This window comes from Filicampus tigris, chromosome 5, assembly GCF_054856515.1.
Source record: "Filicampus tigris isolate MCC_2025a chromosome 5, RoL_Ftig_1.0, whole genome shotgun sequence".
NCBI classification, from domain to species: domain Eukaryota; kingdom Metazoa; phylum Chordata; class Actinopteri; order Syngnathiformes; family Syngnathidae; genus Filicampus; species Filicampus tigris.
Genome location: NC_141221.1, coordinates 13,420,598 through 13,432,128, shown reverse-complemented (window position 1 = coordinate 13,432,128; position 11,531 = coordinate 13,420,598). Strand labels below are relative to the sequence as shown.

Sequence of the window (11,531 nt, the reverse complement as noted above, 5' to 3'; positions counted from 1 at the left end):
CTCAAGATGTTTACTAATGCTTTACTCTTCTCTGTGCCAAGCATAATATCTTCAGTTTTGTCTGCATTTAACTGAAGAAAATTGTCTCTCATCCAGGTGTTTATTCACTCCCGACACATGGCCCAATAAGTCTGTTGGGCCGCAGTCATTTGGTGACCCCGACAAATAAAGTTGTGTATCAGCATAACTGTGATAATTAATGTTCAAGTTCTGTATTCTTTGACCCAGAGGGAGTATAAGTTGAACAGAAGAGGACAAAGAACTGACCCTTGGGGCACACCACAGGTCGTGGCCACTCGATCAGATTCACAATTGTCAATCGGCCTTCTAAGTGGGACCTGAACCAGTTAAGGACTGTTCTTGAAAGGCCAACCCAGTTTCAACCCGATGCTGTGGTCTACGGCAACAAAACCAGCATTGCGATCCAGCAGAACCAGAGAGCTGATACTTGACCAGAATCAGTGTTCTGCCTAATGTCTTTTAACGCTTTGAGCAGTATTGTTTCAGTGATGTGATGTGGTTGGAAGCCTGGCTAAAATTCATCAGGATTTCCACTTTATTCAAAAAGTCATTGATAGGCTAATTTAAGGGCACGAGAGAGCGAGGGCGGCGAGATGATGGCGATACGTTCATGACAATCGGAAAACGGAGCGCCCCAACTAACCACCTGGTTACACAGGTAAATTCGTCATTGGCAGTGAATGAGTTAAGAAGGCCGTAACGGATTCATGGCATTTCCATTCACTTCAGAGGGAAAAGATGATTTGAGATCAAGGCACCAGTGTGCAGTCGCCACACCTCCTCGTGTTTGTTCAGGGCCTTCTCCTGTGAGTGAGGAAGAGGAGAGCGCGGCAACATTTGGCTCGGACAGGCTCAGACATGGATGGATGCTGCATATCGTCCGAGGCCAGGGCAAGGCAGCACATCAACGACGAAATCGAGAGGCAGCTGAAGAGAGACAAGAAGAACTGCAGCCGGGAGCTCAAGTTGCTCCTCTTAGGTGAGATGAACGCATTTTGAATTTGGAAATTGAAATGTGTGTCTTGGGTGTGTGTGTGCGTGTGTGTGTGTGTGTGTGTGCTCAGGCCATGATGGTCTTTTGAGCTTCAATGGCATGACAGAATGACATCAAGTATTCAGCATTTAGAAATACATTAAAGCTCACTTTTGGTGGAAACGGTGAGTTCCTTGCATGTAGTTGTCAGTGGTGTAGAAGCTGTTTCTAATCATTTGACTGTCTCGTGGCACAAAAGCGGTGCCACCAGAATTTTAGAAACAACTCTCAGTAATGCACTGCGGTGCTACAGTCACAACAGCAAACACGAGTTTTATTTTCCAGGAATTCATATTCGACCGCTTATTAAAATTGTTATTAATTTTATGCAATCTTGATTTCATTTATTTTCTACTGTTTGCCTAGTTTTTAAATTAAATTGCACTGTTTTGTTTGAATACAATTTTTAATACAATTGTATCTTATTTCATCTGGAAATAAATTTCCTGCCTCGTATTGATTTTTTTACATTTCATTTAATTTTGATTAATTGGTTTTCTACTTATCAATTTACTTATTTTTTCCAAATTTAATTGGTTTTGTTCTGTCTATTGTGTTATTCTGTTTGATTTCATTTGATTTTCCTCCATTTTTTTTACCGTGGCTTATTCAGTTTTTAAGTCAAATTGTGTTACTTTTTTTTGTCTTACATTAATTGAATTGAATTTTATTAATTGATTTTCTACCTCTTTTTTAATGTCACTTAGTTTTCATTGACTTGTTTTCAACTAACTATCCTGAACTTTTGATTTAAGTCGATTTTTATTCCATTTTATGAATTTAGGCTTCTTTCCTGAAGACATTTCCTGCCTCTTATTCATTTAAAAAAATATTTTAATCACATGCTCCATCACACTTATTTTATTTTATTTCTTAAAAGCTATCAATTTAGATACAGCTCTTATTGTCTCTCATTGGATTGTGCAGATGTACATAATGGAGTCACCAATGTGTGTCCCTTCAATAGGCATGAAGCTCATACGAAACTCAAACCTGAAAAAATAATATTGAGATCTTCACTTACTGAAAAAAAAACCCATCCGATGATATTCTTATTTAATGAATAACTCACTGCGTTTTTCTACTATATTGCCACTTTGCAACTTTGCAAGGGTTGTTTTGGTAACAAAGGTGACAAGCGCCTTTCGCCAAGTTGAGGCCTGGGCGCGGCGGTGGTGCGATGGCGGACCACGTAGCTGCTGCGGCTACCCCTCATGCAAACTCATGCAAATCAAACCTTAAAGCTACCTGGCACACTAGCAGTAGTACATGTTGCTAGTGAGGCAAAATTGTGCACTAGTTAACATCTGCATGCTACAAGTTCTACAAGTGAAGAGCTACATGTTAAATAAATAGTAAAAACTTGTAATGCCCCTAGTGCCAGTAACATGTATGTCAACTATTGCAGTTTTCCCTTACTACTAGTATGCCAAAGTTGACTTACTAGTGTGCAGAAATTCCATGCAGTAGAAAAAAACATAACTAGTAAGACTTAGTGGTTGTACTAGTGCATTAAATTGTCTGTGTAAGAGATGTCAATAGCCTTGATATCCAGGTTAAGATACAAAGCAAAGCTGTGCTTATTTGGTATCTTTTGTGAAGAAGAATGAAGAAGAATGTGTTTGCGCCAGGCCACTTGACAGGTAAACAAAATGCATTCAAATGAATCATGCGACATATTTGCTCAAGTGGCCACTTTTCTTAAGATGTCCTAATGCAAAGCTGCCGGTGGGGGTTACCCTAGCAACCACACCCATGCAAACAAAAATACCTTTCCAATGAAAAGCATGTGAAGTAGGAAAGTGTAACAAAATAGAAAGTGTTAAGAAAATAAAGTATTATCAAAACTAAATTGTTGGAAAATAGAAAGTGGTTGCACACAATGGAAGGAGAACACGGCAGAAATGCAAGAAAATTAAAACGTCACATCTGGTCACTGCAGTTTGCCTCAGGTCCTTTTGGCAGTCAAATATAATACAAGCAAATAATACAGCTTTCTTTGTGTGTGCACGTGTGTGTGTGTGTGTGCGTGTGTGTGTTAGGGGTTGTACAGCTAGTCAACTTTACAACTCCACATTATGTTAGAGCGTGACACGACTCGTAGCCAATCATGTGTCTCTGTCTTGCTAGAGGAGGTGGAGCCACTTGTTGCAACAGATCACTGAGTCAGTCACTCAAATTGGTTTAACATACCAAAATATTCTAAAAATCATGATCATAAAAACTTGATCCAAATGAACCTGACTTAATAGTTGACCAAAAGTCACAACAAAAAAAATGTGGCCAAAAACAATAACCCAAAAAACAACAATTTCTGACCCCCCCCCAAAAAGGGATAAAATTCCTGACCTAAAACATGAAAAAAAAAATCATGACAATGATGATGACCAAAAAAATGACTATAACCCTGACCATAAAACCCTGACCAAAACCTATGAGCAAAAACATGATCAAAACCCCGACTAAAAATCATGACCACAAATTTGACCAAAAATCACCATAAAAAAATAAGCCCAAAAATCATCACCATAAACCCTGACCAAAACTTGTGACCAAAATCACAAGGACATCCCTGAGAGAAAACATGCCGATGACAAAAAAGCTTTTGAAAAAAAACCAATCATAATAATGATAATAAATAATGACCAAAATCATTAACACATCCATGACCAAACACATGATCATGACCAAAACACTGACCAAAAGCCATGGCCACAAATCAAGACCAAAAGCCTTGATCAAAAACACGACCGAAATCCTCACCACGACCGTAAGAAAAAGCATGACCGTGATCACAAGAAAAACATGACCGAACCAAAACTGTGTACCAGGCACTGGCGAGAGCGGTAAGAGCACCTTCATCAAACAGATGAGGATCATCCATGGAGGAGGATACAGCGAGGAGGACAAACGCAACTATGCCAAGCTGGTCTACCAGAACATCTACACGTCCATGCAGACCATGATCAGGGCCATGGAGAGCCTGCACATTCCCTTCCATGACGCACGACAGCAGGTAAGAAGGGAAAGCTTTTTGCTGCAAACACATCATTTGTACGTCCCCGATGTGTAACAGACGAGTGCCAACATGCTGCTGGAGGTGGAGGTGGCCAAGGTGGACGAACTTGATCGAGAGCATGTGGCGGCCATCGGGAGATTGTGGAATGACGGTGGGATGCAGGAATGCTTCGATCGCCGCCGGGAATACCAGCTGTCAGACTCCACCAAATAGTGAGGCTCCAGCCCAGAACAAAAATGTCACCCAAGATCATCGTCAAAACGTGACTGAATAATTTTGAACAAAAAGTCTGAACAAAAACCATGACCAAAAATGATTATAAAAAAATTCGGACCCAAAACACGAGCAAAACCTTGATGAGAGATGATGATCAAAATGTGACAAAATACTCCTGAGCAAAAAATCTTGACTGAACCCATGACCGAAAACTTGACCAAAAACATGATCGAAAGCCCTGAACAAAAATCATGATCAAAACATAACAAAAATTGTAAAAATGAACAGGCACTGAGGACCAACTCCATGGCTGAGAATTTCTTAAATAATAATGTCACTAACTTCTGGAAAGAAGTGAGAGTACTCAATAACTGTAAATGGACTTTACCTAGTACAGTTGAGGGAATATCGGCATCTGATCATATCGTAGCACTCTGGCAGAAGCATTATAGTGACTTGTTTAATTGCATTCTGAGTGAGCCGTATTGGGTAGATAATGTGGACTATAATGGCTCTTGAAGTATCTGAGGCAATTACTACTCTACCAAATAACAAAGTAAGTGGCATAGATCAGATCTCTGCTGAACACCTTAAGTATTCTAATATGAAGATAGCTCCTCTCCTGGCTTTATGTTTTACTAGCCTCATGTTTCATGGTGTGCTCCCAGATTGAATGTTGTCTGTCCTGTTGGTCCCTGTTATCAAGGATAAAGCTGCTGAAGTGGGCAGTCGTGATAATTATAGGCTAATGTTCAAAGTACTAGAAAAATTGTTGTTACTCAGACCAAAAGACTTAAAAGACGTATTTAATGTATGTACAGTATGGATGAACTCCCTGAACAGTTGAGGGCCTGTAGGACTGGTTACATGGTTGGGAAATATTTAGTGAACCACATCATGTGTGCAGACGACCTGGTGATTCTCACTTCCATTAGCGCAGGCCTTCAACAGATGTTGAATAAATGCTCAGAGTATGGCGTCCATCCTGACATTAAATATAATGCTGCTAAGACTTTCATAATGATCTGCAGAACAAATGTGGATACATATCTTAATTTCTCCATTTTTGATGATGATGAAGACATTTATAAGCAGTGCCCTGTGTTGTATGTAAAAGCAAACATGCTTAGACGCAGGTTTAATGCATGTACAAATGAGGTAAAGCTGTCTTTGTTTTGAACTTACTGCACTCCACTTTATACAGCACATCTGTGGTTAAATTATAGTAAAACTAGCCTGCGAAAAATCAAGATAGCCCATAATGATGCATTAAGATCACTCAGTAAGATTAAGGTTACTTAATCAACCTAGATGGACTAGTGAAAGTGAAATGTTTGTAAATGAAAGGGTCAATACACTACCAGCCGTACTCAGAACTACTATTGCCGTCTAAATGAATCAAATGATGAAATTATTGCTCACTTATCAAACAGCATCTTAAGTACTATAGGATACCAGTCTCACTTCTGGAAATATTGGTACTGTCTTTAATATGATGCTTCATAGTGCTTCTAAAAAATATTCCTGACCAAATACCATAGCCAAATTGTTACCAAAATCATGATCAAAATGGGACAAAATATCAGACAAATAATCATGACTAAAGCATAATAACCCAAACATTTCAGGAACCAAGGTCCTAGCCAAATGAAAACCCACAGTTTTCCTAAAATGTTTTTACATTGCAAATAGAAAATAAATGCACAGCCACAATCAAAATGGAGAACAATTGTCTAACAGCAGATAGTACAGGAAGAAGTGGACGTATATTATAATATATCAAAAAGTGACAAAATTACTCTGACAAAAAACTGTGACCTAAAATATGACCAAAGCATGATGATAAAAAAAAAAAATCAGGACCCAAAACCTAAGCCAAGCCCATGACCAAAAGCTTTTCAAAAACCCACCACAAAATATATTTAAAAAATTGCTTGATCCACCAGCTATCTCACTGAACTGGATCGCATCTCGCAGCCCTCCTACATACCTGACCTCCAGGATATCCTGCGAGTCCGGGTTCCCACCACGGGCATCATCGAGTACCCCTTTGACATGGAGAGCGTCATCTTCAGGTACGGCCCACACCTATACACTATATATATAAATAGATGTATACGAATAAAAATGTACCTTTGTGGCCGGTGGCAGGATGGTGGACGTGGGTGGTCAACGCTCCGAGCGAAGGAAGTGGATCCACTGCTTCGAGGACGTCACGTCCATCATGTTCCTAGTGGCGCTTAGCGAGTACGACCAAGTTTTGGTGGAGTCCGACAATGAGGTGAGGGCATGGCAACAGCCGCGATTGCCACTAACTGATTTTGTCAATCCGTGAACAAAAACATCAACAAAACCTGATTAAAAACACTATCAAAATATGACCCCAAACATGGCCAATAACATGTCCCCAAAATAACTAAAAATACTTCCCAAGAAACAGGACCAACAATCAGACCATTAAGAATGATAAAAAAAAAATAATCAAAACATGACCAAAAATAAGGATTAACAAAACCTCCACAATCATGTTCAAAATCTTAGCAAAAGACCCTAAAACACAACCCAAAAAATAACCAAAATGATAAAAAAAAATGACCAGAAAAACACGACCAACCGCTTGACCAAATGACATGACAAAATATGTCACAAAAACATTACCCCGCAAAATTCATGACCAAAAATCCCCAAACATGACAAAAATACAAATAACAAGCCCATAAAAATAACTAAAATCATGCCCAAACAATATGATTAAAATCGTGAACAAAAGAAAATTAAAACTTGACCATCAAACATTACCAAATTAAAACCAAACTGACCAAATACACGACACAAAAACATGAACAAAAACATCATGACCAAAATGACCAAACACATGATTAAAACATAACGGTAATGAAAATATGACCAAAAAGCAGGCCCCAAAAAATTACCCTGAAACCATGACCAAAAAACAAGACTAAACACATGACCAAATAACATGTCAAATTCCATAATCAAACTTAACCAAAAATCAGGAACCAAAACATGACCACAGTCATGACCAATAACTGAGCTAAAACATGGCCAAGAAGGTTTTAAAAACATGACCAATAACATGAACCAAACTGTTATGACCAAAACATGACCAACAAGTTGACCAAATGCCATGACAAAAATATATCACAAAAAACATTGACCCCAAAAATAATGACCAAAAATGATCATTCAAAAAATGACCCAATAACATGACAAAAGTCATGAGCAAAACAATGACTAAAAATCCAGATGAGATCAATAATGATGATGATGTCATGTAATTTGTCAGAACCGCATGGAGGAGAGCAAGGCTCTGTTCAAGACCATCATCACGTACTCGTGGTTCCAGAACTCCTCCATCATCCTGTTCCTCAACAAGACGGACATTCTCCAGGAGAAGATCCTGCACTCCCACCTGGCCGACTACTTCCCACAGTACTCTGGTTGGTCCTTCAAGAATCATTGTTGCAAATAAAAAAATAAAGTATAAATCTCATACTTTGATTTTCTTCATTTTTGTTTGAAAAAAATCTTTAGTGCTTCCAATCAAACCCTCAAACTTATAAAATTAAAGCATAAATCTCCAAATTCTCAAGCATCAGTATTTTTTGTGGAAAAAAAAAAGAAGAAACAAAAACAATTCTTTGTGTTTCAGCAATAAAGAAAAAAGTGCTAGTGAAAAAAAGCCTTCATATTTTGATTGAAAAGAGAAATGCACAAAATTAAAGCCTGGTAGAGCCGCAAATTTTGTACGATTTTTGCTTTTATGAACACCAACCAAAATAAAAAAAAAAGACAAATGTTTGCCAAAACTGTACATGCTGTATGATGTACTGTAAAACATACGAATTACAATATGCAAACATTCAGCCTAATGTGTGAATGTGTTTTGGCGCAATAAATAAACAAATAAATACAATCAAACCATGCATCTCTCAATGTACTTTTTTCAGATTTATCTGAAAATAAATGCTTTTCAGATAAAAACAACTACCAAAATTTAAGCATTTGTGCACTTTGTTTTTATACAAAAGATATTTGAGTTATGGTGAAAAACAATAACAAAGAAGGTGGGGGTGTTAGTTGGATGATTTTATCCATCCCATCCATAAAAATTCTTAAGATTTTCATTTTTTAAAAAAACATCAAACAAAATGCAAAAAGTAAACATTTTGACAATGCATGCTTTTCACTGGACCATAACAACGTAAAAATGACAGTCTGCTTCCAGTAATCCTGTTGAGTGAATGGATTTCAATGTATTCAATGTAAAACAGGTTACAATAAACTAACCATTAAGTTAATATTCCGTGTGTGGTGTTTAGGGCCTCGTCAGGACGCGTTGGCAGCTCGGGAGTTCATCCTGAAGATGTACCAGGAACAAAACCCGAATAAGGACAAGAAGCTCTACCCGCATTTCACCTGCGCCACCGACACTGAGAACATCCGCTTTGTGTTCGCCGCCGTCAAGGACACCATCCTCAGACAGAACCTTCAGGTTTTCAACCTGCTCTAAACACCGCAAGCTCATTCATTCATCATCCCCACCCAAGCCATGATTTGGGTGAAAGGTCATTTGGAGCACATGCCATGATTTGAGGAAAAGGTACACAATGGTGTTATCTTATTTGTAAGATAATTGGAGGCTTGGCATTTATTTGAGCGGGTAAAATACAGAAATATTAGACTGGTGATTTTGGAATGTTTAAAAATATCATTGTTGTAGCACTGTCAGCTACTTTTTTTTGTTGGTGCTTTATTTATTCATCGTTTAACTCATTCAGTAGCAGGCATTTTCAAGACCCTCTTTTACCCTAACGTTTGAAAAAAATATAAATTCCTGGAATTTAATGGCTGGACTGTGAAAAGACATAAATATGTCTGGGATTGAATGAGTTAAGTGAAATCACCCAATTTGTGCCTTAGCAAAAATCTCAGAAGTTTTTGTACTCATATTCAATAAACATCATTATGTACTCATTAGAAGTGAGGTTTGTGTAGTGTGGAAAGAGATGCAGAAGCAAGCACACTCATTATTCATTTATTGAACAGAAAGAAGCAGCCACTGCATTGAATGCCTGAAAACGTACACCAGCACCAAAATATAATAAACCAAAAACGTTTTCTTTTTTAAAATGTTGATAACAATTAGGATTCCCTTCCGTTAAATAGACTTGTTTCATTTTAGAAACATGGTTGGCCTTGCATATTATTAATGTCCAATGATAAGCATGTACAGTATCAAAACCCAAATAAATTTTTCTTACTTTGCATTTTTGTGTGTTTTTTGCAAATTTAAGAAAAAGAAGATCAATATCCATTCTTGGTCATTTTTATTTTGGGGGCGGGGAGGGGTTGGGGTAATCTATATTTAAGATGAAAAAAAAATACATCGCTAAAAATATTAAATGTCTCGAAATTTTGTGGGGGAAAAAAAAAAATCACAAAATTAAAGCAATTGTCCCCGAATTATCTGATTTTATTTAAAAAAAAATCTCCATCAGAAAATATTTTCTTCAATTCTGGAAAAAAAAAAACGTACAAAATGAGTACATGTATCGCCAAATTTTGAGTGTTTATCCTAAACGCCACCAAAAAATATTTTGTTTTTGATAAAAAGAAACAATTTAGAAAGAAACTTTTGTTAAAAAAATAAAAACGTTTTTTCTGGCTAAAAAGCAAAAACACAAAATCAAAGAAAGTATTTTCCAATTTGTTTTCTTTTAATTTTTGAAGAAACAAAAAATCTCCAAGTTTGTGTCTAAAAATAAACACTATTTTTCTTGGTGTTAGAACAAAAAACAAAAACAAACAAAAAACAATTTTAAAAAAATTAATTTTATTCCCCCCCCCAAAAAACACTACCACAAAAGTCTTCCCCTGCCCCATTTTGACCAAAAACAAAAGACAACACAAAATGAAAACCCGAATCTCCAAATTTTGTGAGGTTTTTGTTTACATCCAAACACACACACACAAAATGCAGACACATAAACATGCTTGTCATTGGATGGTGACAACATGTGATACAAAAACATAAAAATTAGGCTGCTTACATTATACCCATTGTGTGAATGAATTTGTACATATATTTATGTATATACATAGCCTACAAGATTAATATACAGCGTTTCAGTACAAAAATGGCATGCGTCTTAACTCACACACTCCAGAATTTTAGCTTGCGGAAATGGATACAAAAAAAAAATACAGTGGGTGTCACTCAGTAGTATCAAATGAGTCACTCCGTGAGCGTGTGACATTAAAAGCTAGGGGGAAAAAAAATTGTGAAATGTGATAATTCCCTTTGTTAGTAAACTTGAAATTTGATTTGACGGATTTGTTATAAAATTCACACACATAAACACACGAGGTGAGTTGAACAAACAAAGGCACTGATGGACATGAGCTCTTTTGTATGTTTAGTGTTTAGTGTGTGGGTGTGTGTGTGTCTGGCAAACCTTTGACTATTTCTTCGATATCCTACTGCTGTGCTGAATTGTCTTAGTAGTGAGGACACAGCGCGGACTAGCACATGGACGTTCAGCTGGATATCAAGTAAATGATCAAATGGCTTCCCGTGCGTGTTGCGGTGTTTCATTTCAGTATTTGGGTAAACTGTCCCGGGCGTCCTCCAGTTTGGCGAGAACCCACTGAAAAGACAAATTGTCATAACCTTGAAATGCATTCTAACATGAAGAGGACTTATGTAAGGACGGCAACTCACCGTGGCGATCTCGGGCGTCTTAAAGTTGATGATCTTGCCGAACTCTTTGGCGTGAAACACAGACTTGACTCGCTCCTGCGCACATTACAAAATGGGGAAGAAAAGCTTGATTCAAATCTAATAAAGTGATATCATTCCTTTAGCAATCCTGATGGAATACAAATAACGAAAAAACGAATGAATTGAGGATAATGCAGGTTTGTTCCTCCTCCCCCAAAACTCTCCAAATAGAATCATGTGTTTTTCTTTTTAGATTTTTAAAAACACTCACAAAATTAAGAGATTCATGCTCTATTTTGAGTTAGTCTTCATCTGAAATGAGGATATACTGCTGGTATCCTTCATCATCAGAGTGAATAATATGAATTTATAAAGATAAATTGTAAATGTTCTTTTCCCATACCTATATATATATAATTAAGGTTGGTCAAAGCATTTTTGATCCAATTTTCCTGCACTGTTTGCTCTTTCAGTCATTATAATACGGTACTTTTTAT

The 11,531-nt window shown here is 37.3% G+C and overlaps 2 protein-coding genes across 4 annotated transcripts in view; one reads left to right on the top strand and one right to left on the bottom strand.

Moving 5' to 3' along the window:
* Window positions 1-864: 864 nt before the first annotated feature.
* On the top strand, window positions 865-8,823 carry LOC147147347 (guanine nucleotide-binding protein subunit alpha-14-like). The gene is made up of 7 exons (XM_086029736.1): window positions 865-1,000; window positions 3,886-4,070; window positions 4,131-4,285; window positions 6,236-6,364; window positions 6,441-6,570; window positions 7,597-7,750; window positions 8,633-8,823. The coding sequence occupies exons 1-7, from the start codon at window positions 880-882 to the stop codon at window positions 8,821-8,823; spliced, it is 1,065 nt and encodes a 354-aa protein (XP_085885862.1). The 5' UTR covers window positions 865-879.
* A 509-nt stretch (window positions 8,824-9,332) lies between these two features.
* The window catches only part of vps13a (vacuolar protein sorting 13 homolog A), a 43,384-nt gene continuing 41,185 nt past the window's right edge, over window positions 9,333-11,531 (bottom strand). For all 3 annotated transcript variants that reach the window (XM_086030404.1, XM_086030405.1, XM_086030408.1), the window contains 2 exons: window positions 11,035-11,109; window positions 9,333-10,960 (listed from right to left, as the gene is read on the bottom strand). In XM_086030404.1, coding sequence (XP_085886530.1) covers window positions 10,910-10,960; window positions 11,035-11,109 — 126 coding nt within the window. In that variant the 3' untranslated portion in view covers window positions 9,333-10,909. The remainder of the gene's footprint in view (window positions 10,961-11,034; window positions 11,110-11,531) is intronic.

Coding starts and splice junctions, on each gene's coding strand:
- LOC147147347 (XM_086029736.1), top strand. CDS start 880: ATGGATGGATGCTGCATATCGTCCGAGGCCAGGGCAAGGCAGCACATC. Junction 4,071..4,130: donor TCCATGACGCACGACAGCAG/GTAAGAAGGGAA, acceptor GATGTGTAACAG/ACGAGTGCCAACATGCTGCT. Junction 6,571..7,596: donor TGGTGGAGTCCGACAATGAG/GTGAGGGCATGG, acceptor GTAATTTGTCAG/AACCGCATGGAGGAGAGCAA.